The 25,176-nt window shown below is 42.9% G+C and overlaps 1 protein-coding gene across 4 annotated transcripts in view; it reads left to right on the forward strand.

Moving 5' to 3' along the window:
* add3a (adducin 3 (gamma) a) overlaps nt 1-25,176 on the forward strand; it is a 133,381-nt gene that overhangs the window by 89,377 nt on the left and 18,828 nt on the right. For all 4 annotated transcript variants that reach the window (XM_080453841.1, XM_080453842.1, XM_080453840.1 and 1 more), the window contains 7 exons: nt 6,679-6,817; nt 8,908-9,059; nt 9,805-9,885; nt 18,010-18,159; nt 19,267-19,410; nt 20,040-20,138; nt 23,870-24,046. In XM_080453841.1, the coding sequence (XP_080309967.1) occupies nt 6,679-6,817; nt 8,908-9,059; nt 9,805-9,885; nt 18,010-18,159; nt 19,267-19,410; nt 20,040-20,138; nt 23,870-24,046 (942 nt within the window). The remainder of the gene's footprint in view (nt 1-6,678; nt 6,818-8,907; nt 9,060-9,804; nt 9,886-18,009; nt 18,160-19,266; nt 19,411-20,039; nt 20,139-23,869; nt 24,047-25,176) is intronic.

The following is a 25,176-nucleotide window of genomic DNA, read 5'->3' on the forward strand; positions in this document are numbered from 1 at the left end:
GTGAAGAGATTTGGTGTACAAGGAAAAAAGGAGTGGATCAAGTATAGAACCCTGGGAGACACTGGTCAACGAAGTATATAGGGTTTAAAATAAACACTTTTGACCGCAAAAAAAATTACTTCAGTAGCGATATGCTTATGGGCTCCGCTCTGTGCTATTGGGGCTGCTGGGGAAACTGGACGACAGGGGCAATTCTGCAAATAGACCCTATTTGCAAGAAAATAAAAAAAGGCTATATGCTATTTTAGTCCGGTCTTGTCCTTTAAGCTGGGAGTGATTTTGGTGATACCAAATGGTAAATTGACTCTTTATCACAAGTATGGTTATAGCCTGAGAGCACAAGAAGCGCATGATTTATGACATGACTGTGGGTGTTGCTGAGAACCCCCTCACGTGAGTCAAATGTCACGGCTGCACTGTTATGCTTTCTTCCCCTTTTTTCCCCTCCTCAGGTCCGGAAGGTCTCATTCTGTAGAACATTAGCGGTTGAGCATCCTCCAGGGACAGCTCTTTAAAACCCCCCCATCTTTCATGTCAGCGCCGTGACTTGGCGGTCTCTCTATGTTTTGGTTTGGCATTTTACTACATCTCCTGGGCACTGAGCACAGCAGAACCTCCAGCGGTGTATAGAACTGCAGCACTTTCAGGATCAGTAGGATATTGTCTCTGTCGGCTGGAAACCTCATATTTCCAAAACTGCGACATTTCAGGATCCAAATTCGAAAGTAGCAAAAGAAGCAGATCTACAAACTCAAAGCGGACTTCGAGTTTGTGGATCTGAATTTTTTTACACTTTTGTGTGACGCTGTAGTACAGTGGTTTTCAAACCTTTTCATATCAAGGTCCATTATTTAGTCGCCATTTGAGCCACCGACCACCATTTGATGAGATTTAGCCTCTCAGACCCAAAATGTAGAATATTTTCTAATATTTTGTTATCGTTGGATACGATTTTTTTTCCCACAATTCCATGCTGTATTGATGTTGGTAGTTGGTACCATAGGAGAGATAACAGGCAAACATTGATCAAAATAACAATTCTTCTACATTCTCTAATTGTGTAGACTTATTGTAAAAGAGTTAAAGATCTATAAGGGTCCATTTGGTTACCAACTCTCCATCATTTAGCTGGGGACCGCCTGGAACCCCCTCAAGGACCACTGGTGGTCCCCGGACCACTGGTTGAGAACCACTGCTGTAGTACAGTATGATCAAGCAGGGCGTTGTGTGTGTATATATGGAGATAAGAGGTTTCTGCCCGACAACAGCGATATAATGTATTGGGTTAGGCCTGTAGCTCAAACCCAGAGGAATTACACCTCATGTGAAGATTTGCTTCTCTCTGCCTAGCTAGGGCTGTCACGATCCTGACATTTCTGTTGATGATTAATTTTCATGCAAATTGTGATTAATGATTTAATAGTTTTTTTGGCATTTGAACATTGGAACATAAATACAAAATGACGTCTCTAAAATTGATTAATGATTTTTTTTTTCACTTACATTTTATAAAGTTTTCAAGAACAAAACACATAAAACAAAAGACAAACAATAGACATCACATGTGCTGCCAAACATCATCTTATATAATAAGAAAATAAAATAGAATAGAAGGAAGGCACAGGTGCTGTTCAATGTTAATACATGATAGTACATGAAAACTGTACATGAAAACTGTATATTTTTTGTTCAAAAGGTTTTAGCTCGTTCAATTCTTACAACAACCAGTTTCATTTATATCATCTCACACATAGTACCTTCTCCCTAGATCGTCAGAAAAGAAAAAAAAACATATATACACATATATGAATATATATATATATATTTAAGAAGTCAATTGATGAATGATTTAATTGTTTTTGGCACCCTTTATGAACATTTATGAATATTTGTCAACATTTTTGGACAAATGGCCAAAATAGGGATGCCGGGTTGAAAGTGGTTTAAAAGAGCGTGGACAACTACATGGAAATATTATGATGGCTCAGTTGCCTTGTTGTCGGGGTGTCCGCAATGAGACTGAGAGGTCGGGGTGCTGAGTCATACCAAAGACTATAAAATGGGACCAAAATATGCACTCGTTATCCAGGGTTGGATTGGGGGTAAGTCCCTGCAACAATGCAACATACTAGTGTCATGTCCAGGGGATGTGTACAAGTACGTCAAGCTGCCTCGCACTTTCTTTCCACCTCCTAATTAACCCATTCAATCCGGGAATTCAACTATAAATGTCTTGTAAATCCTAACAGTTTTCTGAAAAACATATGTTGACTATATCAGTGATGCTCCAACTTTTTCATGTCAAGGACCACCCAAAATGATACGTATTTGGCCGCGGACCCCCATCTCAAAATATTTTGTTCCAGGGACCGCCAGAAGCAAAGATTTGAGTCCTATGAGCTTGAATATCTGCTATTTTTGAATATCCCAAAGAAATCTAAAATGACACAGATGCGTAACCCGGGCCTTAATGGATTTAGCTACTAGATGCCCTGCGGATGCCATATTTAAAAGCATAATGATTAATGTAAACATAAGACAATGCTTTTCTGTTGAGGTGAATGTGAGCAGGCTTAAAGAAAAATAGTAGAGAGTTTATACAAGCTATGAGGATGTCACAGCTGGAGTTGGGGACCAGTTTGACTCATGCATACAAGTGGTGACTTGTCAGATCGACCTTGTTCCAATGAAGTCATACAAAGCCGGCTTTTCCGTTCCCACGCTTCCTTGTGCACTACAGTGGTGTCATCTGTCTCCAACAATAGCAAACAGCAAACAGGAAAAAGAGCTGTCAGTTGTAGTGTGATGTTCATTTATACAGTATATTGGGATAATGCACTGTATTTCTGGAGCTTGCCTTTCTGACAAATGTTAATGCACCTAGTGCTAATGCAACTAAACAAACTAGTCTTGTGATGAAACTAACCGGCAATGTTATGATCAGGTCTGGATATACAGAGAAAGAAATACGCTAACCCTAACCCAAAGTAATGATTACGGCATACAGTTTTTAACCTCATTCCTGTCTCTATCTATACTGACACTATCTGTAGATACAATGGACACCCTAATTATAGTGGGTGTTGCTGGCTCCATCACAATTCTCTATAGTTCACCTCTTTTGTTAAACTGTGTCAGAGTGACCTGGCCTTCTTTCTTGAAAGCACACCGGGTTAAAAACTGATATCTTAAACTTTTGTTTCATTCTAAGCCAATAGGGAATCTCAGAGCTACAGTCGTTTTACGAGGCTCTGGCTGGGTTTCCCCTCAAACGTAAGCTTTGACTTCTGATGTTACATTGTGTGTCATTTCAAAGAAGTCATGAAAACCGTTTCCTTATCTCCTTATCTAAGTGGATCGTGGTTTCCCGCCACAGGAGACTAGATCTGTTTAATCTTTGGAAGTGGGAATTATCTGGTAGGCAATTTGCTAGACAGCTATTTGTGTCAGATGTAGTGGGAGAGGAGATTGTAATGCAATTTGAATGGCTTTTGAGGAGTTATTTGCTTCACTGTCTGCTAGTTGTGAGGTTTGGACTCCAGGTTAGAATGCAGGGGCAAACAGGCACAACGCCATGGCTAAGAGGTGAATTTGAGGTGTGATGTTGTAAATGTTTTTGTCACAGATCACTGGAATATTAACCATCAAATTCACTTAATGAGCTAGGATTAATCTGTTTAGATGTGATTCAAATCTGTGGAGTCCTAATCTGCTTGGAAGCACACAGAAACAAAACCACACACACACACACACACACACACACACACACACACACACACACACACACACACACACACACACTTCTAATATAATTGCCTGCTGCAGTATGTGCATGATTAAGCGTGCGGCTGTCCACACGTGCCTGCCTTTTTCCAGCACCTCCGTCATTCAGAGCATTAGTGTATTATTTGTGGAGTGTCCTCAAACAGACCACAGAATACTAAGACATTTCTAGTCAAGTCAGAGTCAGACACACAGGATCTCGGTATAGGTCCGGCGAATAGACTGCAGACAGCGTTGTGTGCAATCCAGTGAACGCTGCTTCTGGCACCATTGGCTCTGCAGCCGCTGTGACAGCAGACAACAGTCTCCCATGCAGAAGCAACCGGAATGAAAAAAAAAAAAAAAAAAAACACAGCCAAAAAACCTGTCACACATCCGCACCACTGCAGAGCCTAACGTCCGGGACGAGGCCGGTCGCTACGGCAACCTCTCCGTTAGCGACAGAGGAATGTTTGGCTCGGGTTCAGAACCCGCAGTGCCCTGGGACTGTATGTGTTCTGACAGGAGAAAGAGGGGGGTCTCTCCATTTTTAACAAAACACCCCTGTACGGGCATACAAACAGTGTCCTAGGCCCGCCCTCCGCACAACAACACTAATGGACTGTTCCAGACTCTCTCTCTCTTGTGTGTGTGTGTGTGTGTGTGTGTGTGTGTGGGGGGGGGGGGGGTGCAATCAGAGGAGGAAGTGAGTGTCAGGGATGGGTTTCTTTTATGTACAAAGTGAGACAGCTCTATCAGCAGTACAGGAGGAGTCTGGGTAATGGCTAATTTAGCGGCCATGGCTGAGTGGCTAGAGAGGCCGTCTGGGATTCAGAAGGTCGACGGTTCGACCCTTGGCTCGCCGGGTCGAAGTGTCCCTGAACAAGACCCTTGACCCCTAACTGCTCCCCGGGTGCTTTTAAAAGATATTCGGCCCCCCTGCTCCTAATAGCTATGATTGGTAAATCATCAGAGATGTTGAAATTTTCAACTGGAAAATGTAAAGCGACACATTGCCTTTTTGTCACGCGATGTATTGCATTTCAGGAAGAATAAATAATGTTTACGACTTACAAGTCCCACAGATGAATCAAACGGAGGATTATTGGATGTGCTGCTTTGGAAAGTGATATTCGAGAAAATGCTGCCAAGTCCTATATTTTCACTCTACCGCCGCTGAAGTTTCCATTTCAGCTCTTATCATCGTGTTATTTTATGGACCCCAAATCACTTGTAAACTCAAGTTGGTGGCGGCTGTAGCTGAGTGGTTACAGATGCCATCTGGGAATCGGAAAGGTTGCCGGTTCGACCCTCAGTTTCGCCCAGTCTAAATGTGTCAAAGTGTGCCTTAGGACAGTGCTTCTCAAACCTTTTCATGTCAAGGACCCCCAAAATTATATGTATTTGGCCGTGGACCCCCATCTCAAAAAGGACCTCCTGAAGCAAAGATTTGAGTAGAATTTGCAAGATTTTTCAAAAATAGCAGATCTACAAGCTACATAGTGCGGCACGAAGTGGACCCCTGGGGCTCCCTGGACCCCACTTTGAGAACCACTGCCTTAGGAAGACACTTAACCCCTAACAGCTCTCCTCATACACTCCTCTGATCCATCCGAGCAGCCATCTGCTGAGTCAATGAGGAAAAGTAATTTCCCCTCCCCCGGAGACCAGGTAAAAAACCTCTCCTTGAGTTTGACCAATATGACAAATCCGTTATAATAATTTCCCGTCTAATCAGTGACAGTTGGGAATAACACAGAACCCAGACAGTTCATGCAGGGTTCTCGCCTGTCTGAATTAACCGTGCTTGCTCATTCCTGACTCAAAACTGCTATCCATTATTCTTTTTTTCTTTTCTTTTTTTATCTGGGAAGCAAAAGTAGCCAAAGGGCTTTAGTTTCATTCTGAATCACACACCGTTCTCTCCATCCACATGAGTTCTTCTGCTAAACTCTACTTCTAAATCCACTGGTCCTTCCCCAAGTTTACATTTGCATTAAATCTCTGCAGTTAATTTGTGAAATGACCAATGGTATGGTATACCATATGATGGTATATGATTACAGTTCATCTCTTGAATACCAATTAGTTTCATGGTATCATGTGTTCCTCCATACGTCATGTGACAGTAATGGCTCTGTTAGATATACACATTACACTGTGAGCCCTGTGGCTTAATATCAAACACAGACAGCCTAGCCCTAGCTGTGTGTGTGTGTGTGTGTGTGTGTGTGTGTGTGTGTGTGTGTGTGTGTGTGTGTGTGTGTGTGTGTGTGTGTGTGTGTGTGTGTGTGTGTGTGTGTGTGTGTGTGTGTGTGTGTGTGTGTGTGTGTGTGTGTGTGTGTGTGTGTGTGTGTGTGTGTGTGTGTGTGTGTGTGTGTGTGTGTGTGTGTGTGTGTGGTCATAGGTGAGCGGTGAGCGCAAGGCTAAAAGGTTAACAGTCTTATTGTGATTATTAGCAGGTAAGTAGGTTTCTAAATCCCAAGGGACAGGCCTACTATCACATCTACCCATTGCGGTAGATGTGAAGTGAACAGCAATATGTGTGCCGACATATTATGTCTGCATGGGCTCAGTTGTTGTGGCGACCACTGTCCTTAGCGAGGGTACTTTAGGACATGAGGATTAAGCCAAGAACTCTCCTCGTCTGTCTCAGCCAAGTTGCCATTTAGGTAGCCAATCCTGATCCAACCTGTTAGCCATCCAGCCAATCCTGAGCCAGCTTGTCTGGGCGCTGTCAGAGGCACTGATTAAACCAAGAGAACTGGCAACACCCTTCTAATCTCTGATTAACATCTCTCTCTCTCTCTCGAAAATGGACCTAATTATAAGTTCCATCCATACAGTACTCAGGTTTTTTCTATTTTTTTCTATTTTGTCTATTTCAATTAATCAATCTCTCTGTCTTTCTTGCAGGCCTTTAAAGATGAGTTGGAGGGGCTGATCCAGGAGCAGATGAATAAGGGGAACAACCCCACTGGCCTCCTGGCTCTCAGACAGATCGCAGACTTCTTCATGGCCAGTTCGGTGGCTGGCTTCAGCACCTCCCCCCTCAGTGAGTAGTCCAAAGTGGTACGGCCCATCGCCCCGGCGACAAGAACCCTACCCTCTGGTGCCACGTACTGACGACCTCGCCCCCAGGGCGAGCTGCTTTACACTGTGCCCAAAAACAACAAAACAAATCAGTATTTCAAGAGACATTTAGCCCAGTGGTTCTCAAATTCTATTTGGCCGCGAACCCCCATCTGAAAATATTTTGTGCTAGGGTGGCAGGGACTCGCATAAGAGTGCTATTTATGAAAAAAGTAATGAAAAAGTTTTTTGAATAATTGCACATATTTACAAGCTCACAGCGCGTCACAAAGTGACTTTTTCAAAAACAAAAAATGTCCAACGTATAAAATGTGGTTAAAGTTATTGTGATGCTAAATTAACAAATTTAGCTGGGGACCCCCTGGAACCCACCCAAGGACCCCTGGGGGTCCCAGGACCCCACTTTGAGAACCACTGATTTAGCCCACCGGTTCACGTGAGCTGCGTGCACGTGAATATACAACTAGACACACACACACACACACACACACACACACACACACACACACACACACACACACACACACACACACACACACACACACACACACACACACACACACAGAGGCAGACACCTACACACCCACACAGATGTCCCAGACTCCGGAAGAGTCATGCATATTTCCTTGGTTTTTGATCCTCAGGTCCAGTCCAGGTTTCCACATGTGAAGTCTGCTTCCAATCTGGGCCTCGGAATGCAGGACTAATATTGAATTACCACGTTGAGAGCTATATGACCATTTCATTTAGATTCTCTGCAATGTGTTCAATGAAGCAGCATTCCATATAAATAATGTATTACAGTATGGGATGTTTATTGGATTATTGAATTTAGGAAAGTGTATTGTGTTGTATAAAGTGGGCCTGATGATATCGGAGCCACAAATATTGAATAGCATGAGATTCATCTGATGTGTAAATTGCATTAGATAGCATAGGATAGAATGGAATGCCATTTTGACAGTCAAAGGCACTGGCTAGTACCGTATGTGATTGGATAACATTTTAATTTAATGTTATATCAATGGTACTGGTTAGGATCCTGTGTATAGAATGCCATTTGCTACACTCATGGATCATATATGAAAGGGCAAAATGTAATTAGAATGCTATTATTAGCTCAGCTGCCTACTCATTTACTGGACAAAACAGCAGTTGTTTATGATTCAAAATAAGTAATTCATGCAGGTATCGCTTTGGGAGGAAAAAGCTTCATGAACAGTCATACATACATCCCTGTCCAGTGTGGTTTACTGGGCTGATAAAACCAAACAAACACTATTGTGTACTATATTTGGGGGTAACAGTGGATGATAAAAAATATGGGCTGAAAAGATGACTGAAAAGCCACATTCATACTCTGTTACATGACTGTGGCGTGCTGAAAATAGCAGCTCTTCAAAGCTCACGAAGCATCATGAATGCGACGTATTGTGAGCTTGTAGGTCTACTATTTTTTATAAATTAGGCAGATGGTCACTGGTTGGAGTCATCATTTGGTTAGGAAAGTAAGGGGGAAACACTTAACCTTCCTTAACAACACCAGCAAACTGCAATTCATTAAAGCTGCAATCCATAACCTTTTTAGTGAATAAATAGCTGAGCATGTTAGTACGATATAACACAACTGCAGCTAGGAATCCTATAGCCAGACATAACCATAAATAAACCTGATACACCCACATATAGGCAGTACCACGGCCACGTCACTCTGACTCAGACATAACCATAAACAAAGCCGAGACGCCCATATATAGGCACGTCACTCTGACTCAGACATAACCATAAACAAACCCGATATACCCATATATAGGCATAGTGTGTATATGGAGATCCGGTTGTCCAGAGCAACAAATCCGACCGCTATGCCCATATATGGTCATATGCATATATGGCGCCTATGCCGCCCGAACTCTAGACGTCAAGCAACCTCTATTTGCTTGAGATTTGCATTCAAACTGAGGAAACCCCATCTAGAACAATACGATATTTTAGAGACATACTTTTTGTTTTGATCCCAGTTTCATTCTCTTTCCCCCCCCCCTCTTTCAGGTCTTGGAATGGTCACTCCCATCAATGACATGTATGGGGTGGAAACTACCACTATGGTGAAGGGTGAGAAGCAGACCCGCTGTAAACTGGCCAGCCTCTATAGACTGGTGGACTTGTTCAGCTGGGCCCATTTCGCCAATTCCTACATCACAGTAAGGCCCCCACTGCCACTCCATTGTGGAGAAATGTACTTAGTTAAATAAATAACGCTTTTATTAGATTAGCATTGATTTATCAGTACTGTGCCCGTGGCCGATGTTTATCTGTTCATATTCTAAATGATTGAATTTGTGCTCATTAACCCATTAAGACCTGGGGCGATTCTTTAAAAAAAATCTAAATCCTAACAGTTTTTTTGAAAAAAATATTTAAAATATTTTTTCGAGATTTTTCAAAAATAGCAGATCTGCAAGCTCGTAGCGCGGCACTCGGTGCCGCGCTATGAGCTTGTAGATCTGCTATTTTTGAATAGCCAAAGAAATCTAAAGTGACACAGATGCGTTCCAGGTATTAATGGGTTAAAAGATGAGATAAGTATGATGAAGGGCTGAAAGACCTTAGAAAAGTTAATTTCTTACAATGACGATGTATTTGTTGCCTGGCACAAAATGAATGTATAACAGCAAAAACTAAGCAAACCGCTATCAGCCAAATTGTTATTTTAAACATTGGTACCAGTATTGGCCCAGAATATCCCTACTGATGCATCCGTCATCTGACTTTATGTGACAAAATTGGCCATAATGTAATGAGAGTGGTCATTTTTCTGTATTTGTTCCTAATGTTCGTTCCAGATGTACTGGCAGTGACAATATTCTGATAGGGCTTCTTTTCCAAGTTAAAGCATCTGTTTGGAATCTGTGAGGATTATTTTAGCTAATTTTAGCTTTCTTCCAGGGTCGTGTCAGTAAAGAGCAAGACCACATTCTCATCCTCCCCAGGGGACTGTCATTCGCTGAGGCATCTGCAGCAAATCTGGTAAGAACCAACTGGAGCGAGCAGGCTGGAACAGTCTCTTAATTGTTTGGAATTAATAAGTGGTTGGACACGGAGCGCTGTACTCACAATCCAAGTTTCAAAAGAGTCATCAATCACATGCTTTCTTCATGAACATTTTCAACTTTGTCGCCAAAAAGACTACTAAAATGATATTACTCAGTATGACTTTAATTATACTTACTTACACTTACTCCATTAGCAGCTTGTTTCAAAACAACATAAAATTACCTGTTAATATGGGCATTTCTGTTAGATCCATGTAGCCAAATAACAGAAACTCATGGGCAATTTATACATAATAAAGCCTGCCCCTTTGGCTCTATTACAACAAAGAGAAATGTTATGCAATTGCCTTTCAACCAGTACTGTTGTCTTGTGTAACCCCTTGCTTAATGTCAGACAAAGCATGTTCAGGGTGTGTGTGTGTGTGTGCCAACATTTCACCACAGTATTAAAGAGGTTCTAGTAATATTAGTAATATGTTTGTACAACCACATTTCAGTGGTTTGGCACTTAACCGTGTGTGTGTGTGTGTGTGTGTGTGTGTGTGTGTGTGTGTGTGTGTGTGTGTGTGTGTGTGTGTGTGTGTGTGTGTGTGTGTGTGTGCAAACACTGTGTGTGCTTGAGCTGAGAACATGTGGCTAAAGTAAGATTGTTCTCCATGGACTCCAAACCAAGATGATTGTAAACGATAAAAGTTATACTCTCTGCTTGCCAGTCTATCTTCAAGGCCTGATCAGCTGGCATACAAGTGTATTTGTGAGGAACTTATCAAAAGAACATGTCACAACACATTAAGTAATCCACTTGAAAATGAGCTCATATTGAAAGAGCGTTGCATGCATGAGTGGGAATTATAATGCCTGAGGTTGTTTGTGAATTTGAATTGAATTGTGATGCACCTCCCATCAACTAACCGTGTGTGTGCGTGCGTGCGTTCTGCGTGTGTGCATGCGTACGTGTCTCAGTGGCCATGGTCCTTGTTTATCAAAGACTTGCTTGGCATGTTATTATCTCCTGTACTATTGACAGAGCGCTTGCTACACCATGTATTGTCTCTGCCTCTCCGTCTCCGTCTCCTCTTGCATGCCAGCAAATATTTATATTTCATTTCAGGCTGTTTGTCTCCGTCTAGTTTCAGAGCAGAGGGATGCTCCTATAGGCTGGCAGGAGGTGGGGAGCATGCCAAGACAGTAGTTGTGTGACAATGAAGAATAGTGACTCAGAGTCTGTTGCTCTCCCCTGTTTTCTTGTTCTTTTTCGTGTTTTATCTTTAACCTGCATGCATGCGTTAAAGGGTATTGTAATCGCTGCCCATAACACTCTTGAGTGTTATGGGTACATTTTTAAACGCTAAAGAACACATAACATAAGAACATAATTTTGAGGTTAGATCCAGCTATTATTCATCAAAGTTGGTTGGAATGCTCTGTAGGCTGCCCCCCAAAGAGATGATGAATTATTGGGTAGAAAATGTCAAGATCACAAGCAACATAAAGGTCAGAAGTTACACTTTTCAACCTGGTGATATTTGGGCATGTCATTATAAGCAAACATTTTCAGAAATGATCAAAAATAGCAAAAGATAGCAGATTTACATGCGACGCAATTGCAAAGCGTGTGAACTTGTAGATCAGATATTTTCACTATTTGTCGTACAACGAAATATATAGGGCTTAAGCGGTTAATTGGTCAAAACTCAGGACCTGATGTTGGTGCAGAGAGGTGTATGTCCAGGTAATTCTCTCAAATTCAATCTCAAATGATCATACTCACGCACTCACAGACTTTGATGTGCGTTCCCGGTTAAGTGCGCAAGGGTTCAGGGCTGTCCAACTATTAAATCGGGAAGTGCATATGGGCTCTCTCACAGACTTTTTGAGCCCTTAATTATGTCTGAGACACTTTTTGGTTCATAACGTTGTGTTGATATAACCGGAGATGACAGGGGCATCCATAAAAATATTGATCTATCTATAAATTCACAAAACCGGTGACTGTCTGTGTCTCCCAGTCATAACTCGCCCAGCATCCGACCGTTTGATCTCAAACTTGCCGTGTGTGTCCCTGATGACCCAGGGATGTACAGTGTCGAGTGGGATTATGGTCGGACAGACGGTTGTTGAGAAGCGGAAAAAACACGAATGCCTCTGTGTGTCTGTCCGTGGGTCTGTGGAGAACGCACCGAATATCTGTGTGTTTAAGTGGGTGTATGCATCCCTGTTTGACCAACCTGACCCATCTGCTTAACGGATTGGCAGAGCTTTCCGTCACGTTTGTTTGTGCCTCTGCATCAATGTGTTAGCTTGTGCAATGGAAGTCGGCTGGTCTCATTTAGGCCCATTGATTGTAATATCTAACGTTATTTGTACCGCGGCAACGGGTACCGCACTGGGTACTCTAACAATGGTTACAGTGAGTACTCTGACAACAGGTGCAATGGGTATTGCGTAACCAGGTGCAGAATGCATTCCCAACTTGCATCGTTCGCCACTTACATGGTCCCAGAGTAGGCCTAGTATAAATAAATAAACTAAACATGGAAGGAGCTGGCACATTACCATGTAATGACAACGACAGTGCTCATATGTATTACATTTGGAGCCCTGGCAGCCTCTACGATGAACACGCAGGTGATGTTAATTAAAGTGTGTGACGGTTCAGTGCTCAGGCCGTAGGGTGGACATTGGCGTTGGTCCCATCTGTCTATCTTTACTCTGTTTATCATTCTGTCCTTCCTCTGCTTTGTGGTAGCTTTCTTCTACTCTTATCTGAAACACCTGTGGAAACACACACACACTCTGTCTCTCTCGCTCTCGCGCTCTCTCTCTCTCACACACTCTGTCTCTCTCTCTCTGGAAAGGCACTCTATCGCTCTCTCTCACACACACACACACACACACACACTGACTTGCTCTTTTTCTTTGTGGAAACTCCCTCGCTCTCACTCACACACACACACTCTCTATCACTCACTCACGCACATGCGCACACTCACACTCTCTCCCTTTCTTTCTCTCTCTCTCACACAGACTCTATCACTCACACACCTGCGCGCGCACACACGCACGCACGCACACACACACACACACACACACACACACACACACACACACACACACACACACACACACACACACACACACACACACACTCTCTCTCTCTCCCCTCTCTCTACGTCTGTCACACACCTGTTGAATGTAATCACAGGCTGTGTACAGGTGTCAAACATTATGAGTTTGTGACACCTGGATCTATGAGCTATAACACTGAGTGGCATGATACTTCCTTGACTGTTTGACCTGTTAGGCCTGTCAGCAGGAATAAACTGGGCTGAAGTTCATGCATAGCTGACATTTTGTACTTGTGCCTTAGTTATGACTGAACAGAGGGGAAAATGAACCTTGAAGGAAGTCGCTATCAATGTTTGTATCCTCAAAGCTATTTTATCCACTTCAACCCTACAGCATGTATACTTAGTTGATCGGAGTCACCCAGGGCTCTATACTAGGCCCCCATCCTGTTTTCAGTGTACACAAAATATCTTTGACAAAAATAGCAGACATGCTCACAACGCATCGCAATGTGAGCTTGTAGATCTGCTATTTGCTGAATGTTCGCCCCGGAGTAGGGACGCTAGGGTTCAAATGGTTATTGTTGTCGAACTTGCCTATGTCATTCTGGAATGACCTACAGTACGAGTCGGTATAGGAACCTTTTTTTTACATCATTTATTTAAGGGCATTTCTTTATTAGTATTTAATTATCTTTTAAGCAATCTGTTAAGAAATGTTCAGTACAAAATAAGCTTTTGGTATTTTTTTCCCTGTTTGTACTGTAATGTAGGCTGGCCCAAATGTAGGCTGGCCCAGGGAAATATAGTGTCACATGATCAACTAGAATATATTTAGTTTGTGTGTCTGGGCCACATCCAAGCAGGGTCTGTACTGCGGTTGGTGTGGTAAGCAGGGAAAGTTTTGTCTGTGGTACAGTTAAAAGACCACAATATTGCAGCTGTTGAAGGACAGAGCGAAAAGCGTTATTTGACTTTCTGTTTGCCTGCCTTGCCGCTCTGTCTTTATTCCTCTTTGTAACTGTCTGCAGTCACCCTTTTGCACAGCCTGTTCAATGTGGGAATGTCGCACCGCTAATATGCCCCGCTGTACCGTATAAAAGGAATTGGCGTGTTGGCATTGTTGTTCTGCTGTCAAGCCAGTGTCAGCGGCAGTCACAGAGCCAAATCAATGTCTGTTTGAGCGGGACAGTCGGACAGTGTGATGTTTAAGGTCCATGCACCTTTCTGCCTCAAACTGCTTCCTTCTCTTCGATTTCTCCTGCAGTGAATTTGTGATTGTACAAACCTGTTGCTCGCTGGAATCTACCATAAAGGAATGGAGAGTGAAATTACGTTAAGAAGTGAGAGTTGTAACTTTAGAATGATCTTTATAATGCACTTCTTATTTGGAAAAACACTCTTCATATCGCTTGGTGAAGGAAAATACTAACCAGAGGTCCTATGACTGTGGTCTGGCGTGTTATTGCCCATCTGTTTCTCTCTCATGTCTTTATCAATCTCTATATTGCTCTCTTGTTTTCCATGACTCTGTTATCTGTTTTTCTCTCAGCTTAATCGCATGTCTCCTCTGTTCTTTTTTTTTATTTGTCTGCTCTTCATCGCCATTTATCATGATTATGAGTCTGAACTCATAGAGGGAGCATTCAGGGAGGCGCACAGTTCATTTAAGCTCCAGAGAGAGGGAATTAGGAAATGGTCTGGAGTGGAGTGGGTGAGAGGTTGTGTCGGGGTCAGGGAGATAGGCTATGGTAACTGAGGAAAAACTGTGTCTTAACCACCTAAACCCTATACTTGATGTTGACCGTATTCCCATGAATTGCACTAAATATCTTTGCTGATCTACAAGCTTGTAGATCGGCTATTTTCACCGAATGTTCCCCCAGAGCAGGGATGCTAGGGGTCAAGTGGTTAAGCGTAGTTCAGACCAAAGATTTGCAACGAGAATAAACCGCTTTAGGCCCGTATTAGGCGAATACGCAGTATAAATTAAGCATTAGAGCGTTGCAGAAGAAAATCGCAGCGATCTGAATTACCCCTTAGACCTGCATCTCTCTCTCTCTTTCTCTCTCTCTCTCCCTCTGAAGTGCAAGTGAGAGAGAGGTAATCTGCAGGAAGTTCTATTCACAGAGGAAGCTCTGAAACTCTCTAGCTCGCTCAGTGTAGGAATCGGAACAAATACAGTAGCTTTTCTTTTTTTTTTAAAGACCGATAGAATATCATTAGATATTTTTACTGATATTAGAGCAGTACATTAAACACATATGCAATCAACAGTTTCATTGTCTTCTTGTATCCCTCTGAGAGAACGGGATGACGCGCACACACACACACACACACGCACACGCACACGCACACACACACACAAAGAAAGAAGCATTTCACCAGAGAGATCAGACCAAAGGGTGGTCCGGAGCAGAGTCCTCTTGGGGTCAACTGTACTGAAATGTTTTGCCCAAAGAACACTGTATTCTCTATCCCTTGACGTTAAAATGATGAATGGTTCCCTTCCAAATATTGCGGACAGTTAACCACTTAAGCCATTGAGCGACTTAAGCCCTATTTCATGTCATTTAATTACATTCAACTTTTTTTTTAATTAAAAGAAAATTGCCCATCCACAAGCTCATAGCACTTTGAGATGAGATGCATTGTGGGCTTGTAGAGCATTGTGGGCTTGTAGATCCACTATTTGTGAAGAATTTTATAAATATTTAAAAAAGGTTTGCCTATAATGACATGCCCAAAAATTGGGACGTCGGGGTTAAAGTGACTAAAATGTATCTAACCATATCTCTGTATGCTGTAGTCCTGGTACAATATGAAGCCATTGAATTAGATGTCAAGGACATTGCATACTTTCACCCAGTGCCCTAAATGAAATTAGACTCAGGAGTCTTAGTGAATGTAATTGGTTTGCTGGCAGAACTGCATTCTGCTTACAGCAGAGATGAAGCTGACCAATGCAAAGCTTTTTTAGGCCCTAAAGCTTTGCATTGATTCCACCTGGGGGCTTGGTTTGAAGTTGAACCCCTAAAGTTTAGGCGTGGTTGACAAGTGGTCAGCTCTGGTACTGCACGTTTGGGACAAAACACAAACGAGAAAAAAGGACTCAACCCATGGGCTCGACTCACAGCCTTGTGCATGCAGGTAGTTGTAACGTAGACGCATACAGGACACTAATTTGCATGCTTGTGGGCCCATGATGGCGTCAAACCTCGGAAAGAGAGAGATGCTACCGGCAGTTGCCATTGTGTCAGATGGTGAAATTTGAGTGCATTTGGCTGATCCTAGATCAAAGCCTAAGGGCACCTTCTGCCAGCTTGTCACGACAGTGATCAACTTTACATCGGGGGTCACACAGTCAAAGCCAAGCTGTCGTACTTGTTCAACTAGGAGGGTGCTCAGAGGAATTCCGGGATATCGTGTTCCGTTTCCAACTGCTCAACGAGTCCTATCAACTCGAGTCCTATCAACGAGTCTATCTTAGGGCCTCGTTGCGCTCCGATATCAGTTGCACCCCATCGTTATCGCGTGCTTAACCGTACGTTCGCATCACATGTCCAACTCTTCTTCACGACACTTCTCATGGATTATTTTATATTTAGAGAGTGTGTGTGTGCAGTAGCAAAGACACCTCAGATGTTTGGAACGTTCGATGGGTTGGCCAGTGCAGGCCTGCAATTTAAAGGACCGTTAAAACAGTTTTTTTTAACATGGTCGTAAAACGGTGTCCCATGCCAAAAATAGCCGATCTACAAAGTTCAAAGTTGTGTCGCATTGTGACGTGTTGTGTACTTGTAGGTCTGTTATTTTCGGCGCAGGATACCATCATACGATGGTGTATATACTAGGCATACGGTGGAGTGATACAGTAACCCATGTAATACAACCAAGTCAATGTTGAACCATCTGACAGCTGTGTGTGTATATGTTTGTGAGCGCACGCATGTGTGTACAGTCAGACATACTGGGGGTAGTTATTTACACTCTTCCACTGGCATTCATTTCCCCCAGGGGGGTGTAAACGATCGACAGGCAGCCAGCCATCCATCATCACTCTCCCATATGGCCGCCAGAAAGGTCCCCACGGCGCTGATCATAAGGTCATTAAGCAGACCGGGAGAGGACTCCATCAATCTATTTGTTGTTCGGTTGAGTCCGGACAAACGGATGCTCTTCACGTTGTTCAAAACGTGTCAGCTTGTAGGTTCTGGAGTGTGTCACGAGGAGAGATGTTTTTTCAGTGGTCTACTTGACGCTGCGCCGTCCAGTCATTTAGTAATTATACTGTGAGAAGTGACTGTACTCACTGCTGCTGACAGGCTGACTAACCAGACCAAATCATCATGTCACATGTACTTTCTACTGTCATTCCTCATCTTAACATGTTTAAGATGAGAGAGATATCCATCTCTCGTCTAGGGCGGCCATAGCCGAGTGGGTCGAGAGGCCGTCTGGAATTCAGAAGGTTGTCGGTTTGGCTCTCCCGGTCTACAGATCAAGACACTAAACACCTTAACTCTTTCACTGCCAGAGTATATACATTAATAAACTCACCCACTGCCAGAGATTTTCGTGTTTTATAACATTTTCATCTGCTGGGTGAAGCAATAAAAGTCCCTCACCCAGGGACCAGAACTCTACCTTTCCTTTCTTTCTTTGTGTTTTCTCTTGTCCGCCACTAGAGCTCCTATTTGTCTGTCTTCATCTTTCTCTCTGTAGCTCCCTTCCTGTCTAGTAATCTATAAACTGTATTACCTGCTAATTGGCTGGTAATTAATCTGTCATAGTAAGAACATCATGTCCACTTTGCCCTGGCCAGGATTCCTGCTAGTGTTCCAATTCATTTCCCTGGAGTGGACTGGGAGGAGGAATCATTCATAATGGGATTTCATGCATTCATGTCATCCATTTGAGTTAGTGATAGTTCTCGCATATGTTCTTGTGTGTGTGTGTATGTATGCATATGCAACCTCTCCTCCCCTGTCCTCCATGCTCACCCCTGTCTCCTTTTTGGTATTCTCCAGGTGAAGGTGAACATAATAGGGGATGTGATCGACCAGGGATCCACCAACCTGAGGATCGACCCCGCGGGATTCAGCCCCCACGCCGCCATCTACTCCATGCGCCCCGACGTCCGCTGTGTCATCCACGTGCACACTCCTGCCACGGCTGCCGTAAGTCTGAGTGACGGGACTCTTTCTGTGACGAGCTCACAAATGATTCGACAGTTTTCAAGCAAGGCCCTAGTGATCTTTACTTTGAGACGCTTGCCCCTAGCGACCTTTCCTTTGAGATGCTTGCCTTGCATACAAGAAAGTGCCATTGTGTGTAAAAAGAAAATCCAACCCAATAATTATTATTAGTAATAAATACAAATCATTGTTTTAGAGAGAAAAACAAGCTGATTACTCACAATTAGACAGGACAGCTGTTATTGTACATCCCTGTCATGATTCATCAGAGATACCTCAACCTTACTTGACCTGGGAATGAGATCAGCTTTTCACAGATGTGTCATAGCGGGATAAAGCCAGCTCAAACGAATTAAATTGATAATGAGCATGTCTGATTTTGGTATGCCAACGAGCAAGCATTGACAGTAGTCAGTAGTACTGTCAATGCTTGCTTAAATGTACCCACTATTAATCTCATTAGTTGCAGCTGTGTTTACCCTGTTGTAACATGCAGGCCTGCCACAAATTAAATGAAGCTTAAAACATTGAGATACAGTGATGAGTGCAGCTGAGGACATTCTTAAAGTGTTGCTTTTTTAATGAGAAGATTTCTCAGATGGGAGGTTTGAGATTCCTCTTTGGATTTCAGGGAGATTAAGATGAGCAAAACAAAAACCGACGATTATCTTTAAATAGACACTGACACAATAAATGTTTGCGGATGAAACACTCTACAGTGCCATGATGCAATTAACTTTAATTGGAGAGTAAGCAAGCATGTCCTGAAGCACAGGGTATGAATGCATTATATATTCAGTGAATCAGTGCAGACTGACTGACATATTGAATTTGTGCTTGCAGAAAATAGGCTTTTATGTTTAAGACATTTAGAGGTTCTGAAGCAATAGATGAGCTTAAATTCCTTCAACGCCTGTCTCCTGTGTAGTGTCCTACTTAGTTTTGCAATCGTCTGATTTACATTAAGTGCTACTGTCAGCAGATTAATTTAATATATTCCTGTGCCCCTAGAATTATTCTGGATGATACAGTAGACAAGTGCTTTGAAAGGAACAGAATAAGAAGACTTTTTTTTAAATCTTCTCCCAGGTGTCGTCTATGAAGTGCGGCATCTTGCCCATTTCCCAGGAGGCGTTGATCCTGGGAGACATTGCCTACTACAACTACCAGGGCAGCTTAGATGAGCAGGAGGAACGCCTGGAGCTGCAGAAGGCCCTCGGACCTTCAACCAAGGTATGAGACCCGGACACCCTAGTCTCGCGTGGCCAGACTACTATTATACAATCGCTGAATGCTATGTGGAGTCTGGAACGACACCTCACTGTCATCTGTTTGTCTTTTCTGTTCACAAAAAAACATATTAAAATATCTTTGAAATATATATTTTAATTTCCATTTCTGCCAAGCAGCAAGCTATATATGCTTCGAATAATTTGATTTACAGTAGGACAAATTTACTCGACTGCAAAGACGAGACGGAAGCAGGGGGAGGCAGGTCATCCGCTTTACCACCGGATAATTTTCAGCGCTTCCGTGCTCCAGACTGTCTGGCTCACGAGACTACTGACTTCCTGACACCCACACAGAACCTTTCCATGCAAACTGACCCAGGACCGTCTTTGTGGTTCTAGGACTCGAGGAAAACGAGCTTTAATTTTAGAGGAGAGATAGTTTTCAACTGTTTGCCTATACAGTTTGTTTTCTGACATTCTAACTCGTGTGTGTGTGTGTGTGTGTGTGTGTGTGTGTGTGTGTGTGTGTGTGTGTGTGTGTGTGTGTGTGTGTGTGTGTGTGTGTGTGTGTGTGTGTGTGTGTGTGTGTGTGTGTGTGTGTGTGTGTGTGTGTGTGTGTGTGTTTCATAGGTACTGGTGCTGAGAAACCATGGTGTCGTAGCTCTCGGGGAGACCATTGAAGAGGCCTTTCACTACATCTACAACGTCCATTATGCCTGCGAGATCCAGGTGCGTGTGCACATACAGACAGACACACACACACACACACGCACTGACGCACACACACAAAAGCTATTTCACTTTCAATCTGGCTGACCTATTTTAGGCATTTTAGTCATTTTAATAAATTGCAAAGATATCACGATCTTGTAAATTGTTTTATTTTAATTTGCCTTGTGACACCATCATATGACAAAGTATAAAACAGGGCTTGGGTGGTTTTATTTGCCTAGCTACCATCATCAACTGTGCTTTTGCACTACCCTTGCTCCATGTCTTTTGTTTATTATGAAAGGCTTTCTCCTCAGTTGCTTTTTCCACATTCATACTTACTAGCTACATTTTTTACAGAAATCATAATCTCTTTTCCCTTTGTGGAAAAACATCAAAAGCAAGGCTGTTAATCATATGACAGAGGGAGCGTTCCCCTGCAATGACACATTGTTACACTGCACAGCAGTCCCACGTCCAAGGCAAACATCTGGAATCGAGGTGGTCGGACAGATGAGAGAATCACGTTAGAAGAGACACAGGAGGTCTGATTACTGGTGGGCTTCCACCCTGGCAGAAAATAGCAGATCTACAAGCTCAGAACACGTCGCGATGTGAGGTGTTGTGACTTTGTAGATCGGCTATTTTCCATAAGCAACATGTGGTGATCTGGAATTTAACAAGGACGTAAAGGGGTGTGTGTGTGTGTGTGTGTGTGTGTGTGTGTGTGTGTGTGTGTGTGTGTGTGTGTGTGTGTGTGTGTGTGTGTGTGTGTGTGTGTGTGTGTGTGTGTGTGTGTGTGTGTGTGTGTGTGTGTGTGTGTGTGTGTGTGTGTGTGTGTGTGTGTGTGTGTGTGTGTGTGTGTGTGTGTGCGCGTGCGCAACTGCGCATTCTTGCATGGATTTATTTGTGTACCGTTGTAAATATGGTAGATATTAGAGCTGTGGGTGTTGTCCCTGCTGTAATAGGCACACCAAATCCCCTGTTTGAATCGGAAACAAAAGCTTAATCCACGCTGCAAAGCCCGGCTTACCTTCTAAAAATAAACCCTCCAGCTATGATTGACGTGATTTATAGGCATAGGAATTATGTATGCAATTTTTGTAAACACGTTGGTCATATAACTGGTTATTCCTGTATATTTGAAGCCATGAAATTTGGTACACAATAATTCTGTTAGTATACCACTACTTTCCCTCTGTTCAAATATGACTTTCCCTCTGCTCAAATATGACAACAATTTGATTGCATTTCCTTACGTACACCATGTAAATGTATCCTTACGGTGTAGTTCCAACACAGGTCATATATTTAATAATACGGTCCTTATAAAGTGTTGCCCAGACATTTCTAGACGCAGATATTTAGTTCGAATCGTCTGTCTTGTTAATCATCTACATACCATTCATGTTGGCAGTGTAGTTAGTTATTAAATGCCCCTGTTTGTGGTCTTGGTAAAGGAAAGGCATCACTACGGATCCATTTGGTTCCATTCTTAGACTCAGAGTTACGTTAACACTGAGGATTTTACTGTGCATGTGCCCAGACATAGTATAGTGGTTAAGAACCTGAGCTCTGGAGCCACAAATGCACTTACATGGTGTACTCTCACTCTAAATAATGAATAAATTGCCCATTTTACTGTAAAGAGAAAAAAAGGAATGCTTCTCCGTTTGTCTGCTTGCCAAATGTCCAAGGCCTGTCAATCAATTATATTCAATCTCTCTAATGCTAATCTAATTTAAATGGACATGAAACCCTAGGCCGATTTTGTAGTTTGTTTTCCTGTACAGGTTAAAAACTACAGAAGCGTAAAAAACATGACAGGCTGACCTAATAGTAAGCTATGCGTGCAACTTGAGTATAACTCCAGCCCTAACCCCAAGCCCTAAATGCTTAATCCTAACCATAATCTGAATTGTTTCCTAAATGTAAGCCTAATACTTTTCCCTTCTTTTTTTTTTACATAAAACAACCATTTCACATTTCACTTTCCCCAGGACATTTTCCGCACATTGTCTATTTATCAAATTCTACTATTCTTGTGGGCCTTCAGTCAAAAGTCAAACACACACACACACACACACACACACACACACACACACACACACACACACACACACACACACACACACACACACACACACACACACACACACAATAGAAGACAGACATCAGTCCAATGGTATTTGCAAAAAAGTATTCATAAGAATTATTTGCAAGTTCTATTTGACCAAAGTCCTGTGGAGTGGAACCTCTTTGTTGTCAAACATGGGCCCTTTGTCTTCCTTAAATGGAGGAGGCAGAGTAAATATAAACCGCCCCTCCGAGAGACCAGAGGACACCGACGGTCTTTGAGGTGGTCTGGTGTTTTGTTTGACGACACCCTCAGAGTTCCGTTAACGCTGAGGATTTTACTGTGTATGTATATGTGCCCAGACATAGTGTTGTGGTTAAAGTTATGAACTTTAGCTCTGGAGCCACAAGGAATGCTTCTCTGTTCGTCCGCAGGCCAAATTTCCAAACGGCTGTCAATCAATACATATTTACTGTATATTTACTCTCTCTCTCTCTCTCTCTCTAATGCTAATCTCATTTAACCCTTTAAGACCTGAGGCGATTCTTAAAAAAAATCTAAATCCTAACAGTTTTTTGAAAGAAAATCAACAAAAAAAAATCAAGATTTTTCAAAAATAGCAGATATACAAGCTCGTAGCGCGGCACTCGGTGCCGCGCTATGAGCTTGTATATCTGCTATTTTTGAATAGCCAAAGACATCTAAAGTGACACAGATACGTTCCAGGTCTTAATGGGTTAAAGGGGCATGAAACCCTAGACCAATTTAGTTTTCCTGTACAGGTTAAAAACTACAGAAGGGTAAAAACATGACTTACGCCGTGATGTAAGCAACACAGCTAATGAAATAAGTAATGGGTGTGTTGCTGGCACGGTCACACATCCACGCCAAAATCGTTAGCGTCCCATTCACTTCCATTCTATGGTAGCAAAAGGGTTGTGCTTCCCGTTGTGGCGTGTTGATGGCAATGATGCGTGTCGCTTTCAACGTGTCTGAAGCATGAAGTTCAACACTGGTGAACTTTGACTGGGCCTCAAACAATACGACAGGGTAGTTGTCCCCAAAATTTGGCAAGCATTTCACTTGTAGCTTCCTTTCAGTGAGCCCACCACTCCAACTTAACTCAAACAAACTAAACCAGCACTGCCCACAATTTGATTGATCAATGTTTTTATTGACAAAAATGCATACATGATGTGGACATATATTTGTACATATCTGTCAAACGGATAAAACACAAAAAAGCTTGGTCCACACTGAGTGTCATTTGGTGTTGTTTTTGTTGTTGTTGTCTTTTAGTTTTTTTTTTGGGGGGGGGGGGGTGGCAGAGACATGCAGAAAAATAAATCAATAACAGTACATTAGTACAATCAATCGCGACATACTAGACAACAGCATGGGTACTGTAAGTGGAACCGCAATCCGAAATACAATATGGGTAGTTGACGTGGTTGACAGTGTTGGCAAGCGTTGGCTACTCCCCATCCAACGCGTATGTGACCGTACCCTTAGATTTAGGTGTGCCAGTGTGCAAACACTGACAGTAAACACTAACGGCATGGTCAAAGGGGGTTCAAGTATCTTGGAACACACTATGACAATACATTTCTAACAGCGTTATAACTCCATTTCTCTCCCATCTTCATTTGTCTTTCCTACCTTGTGGTTTCAGGTGAATGCCATCTCTTGTGCTGGCAGTGTAGACAACCTGATCGTGTTGGACAGAGAACAGTACAAGTCCAGAGTGTTTGACGTGGCCAACGCCGGGGCGGTGAACATGGGCGGCCAGCACAAGTGGAAGCTCGGTGAGCTGGAGTTTGAGTCCATGATGAGAATGCTGGATAACCTGGTGAGTCTGTAGTCTTGCTGGCAACTTAAACCCTCTATTCAAATGTATGGATTTATTTTCTTTTTTTCAGAAATTCTTTTGAAACCCATTTTGGTAGTATGGAGTATATTTGGGTGGGACATTCTTTTTAATCTTCTGAAATATATATTTTTTTTTAATAAAAAAGGGGATATTTAATCATGACTCATAAAAAAAAGGGTCTGCAACCCAAACATTGGTCCTGACCCAGTGTTTAGGAAACACTGACATAGACCAAAAGCACTAGGAAATCACGCGGATTGACACGTAAACAAGACAAACGGAATATGACGTGACAGAAAAGCACATATGGCGTAAACAAATGATTTCCAAGGAGGATGTTCGGAGACGGATTGAGTAATGGGAGTAAGAGGGCTAGAAAAGACAGGGGGAGAAGTATTGTCTCAGGAATGAGAAGAAGAGAGGGGAGGGGAGGGGAGGGGAGGCGGGTGGATGATTGAAGAGGAATGATGGTGCGTCACTGGTCCAGCAGTGCAGCTGTGTCTGTCCCTGTAGGCTGTGGTTTGGGACGTAGAACTGTGGGAGTTTCAGTAAACACAGAAACACAGCAGATCCCATAGCTGTCTGTCTGCAAGGGTTCAACAACACCTAACCCTCTGCGTCTTCTCCAGCTGACCGACTTTCTGTCAATCTGTGTCTGTGTCTTTGGGTCTAATCTGTCTTTCGGCCTGTATCCTTTGGCTCTTTCTCTCTCCTTCTCATGACATTCTCTTTGCTCTTCCTCCCCTTCCTCTTGTTTTGTCTTCCTTCATCTCCCTCTCTTGCTCTCCTCATTCCCTCCTCATTTTGCCCTCGATGATTCATCGCTCATCTGTCCCGTCGAGCGTCTGACCAGCTCCTCTCTCCTTGTTTTCTTCCAAATCGCTACAGTCTCTCGTAGCTCGTAAACGGAGCGTTTTCTCTGGAAGAGTAGTTGGGCGCTCGAATAAGCGACGAGTTGTGCAATCTTGCACATCACCATAAAATGGGGGATCTACACACTGATCTGCCAAGTCGGGTTGAATAGAATAGAATATCCTTTTTATGGTGGAAAACGGTCTGGGGAGAACGCGGGCCAAGAGAAGGGAGGACATTGACATGGAGGGAGAGAT

This window comes from Gymnoscopelus braueri (assembly GCF_963280865.1).
Source record: "Gymnoscopelus braueri genome assembly, chromosome: 2".
Classification (NCBI taxonomy): domain Eukaryota; kingdom Metazoa; phylum Chordata; class Actinopteri; order Myctophiformes; family Myctophidae; genus Gymnoscopelus; species Gymnoscopelus braueri.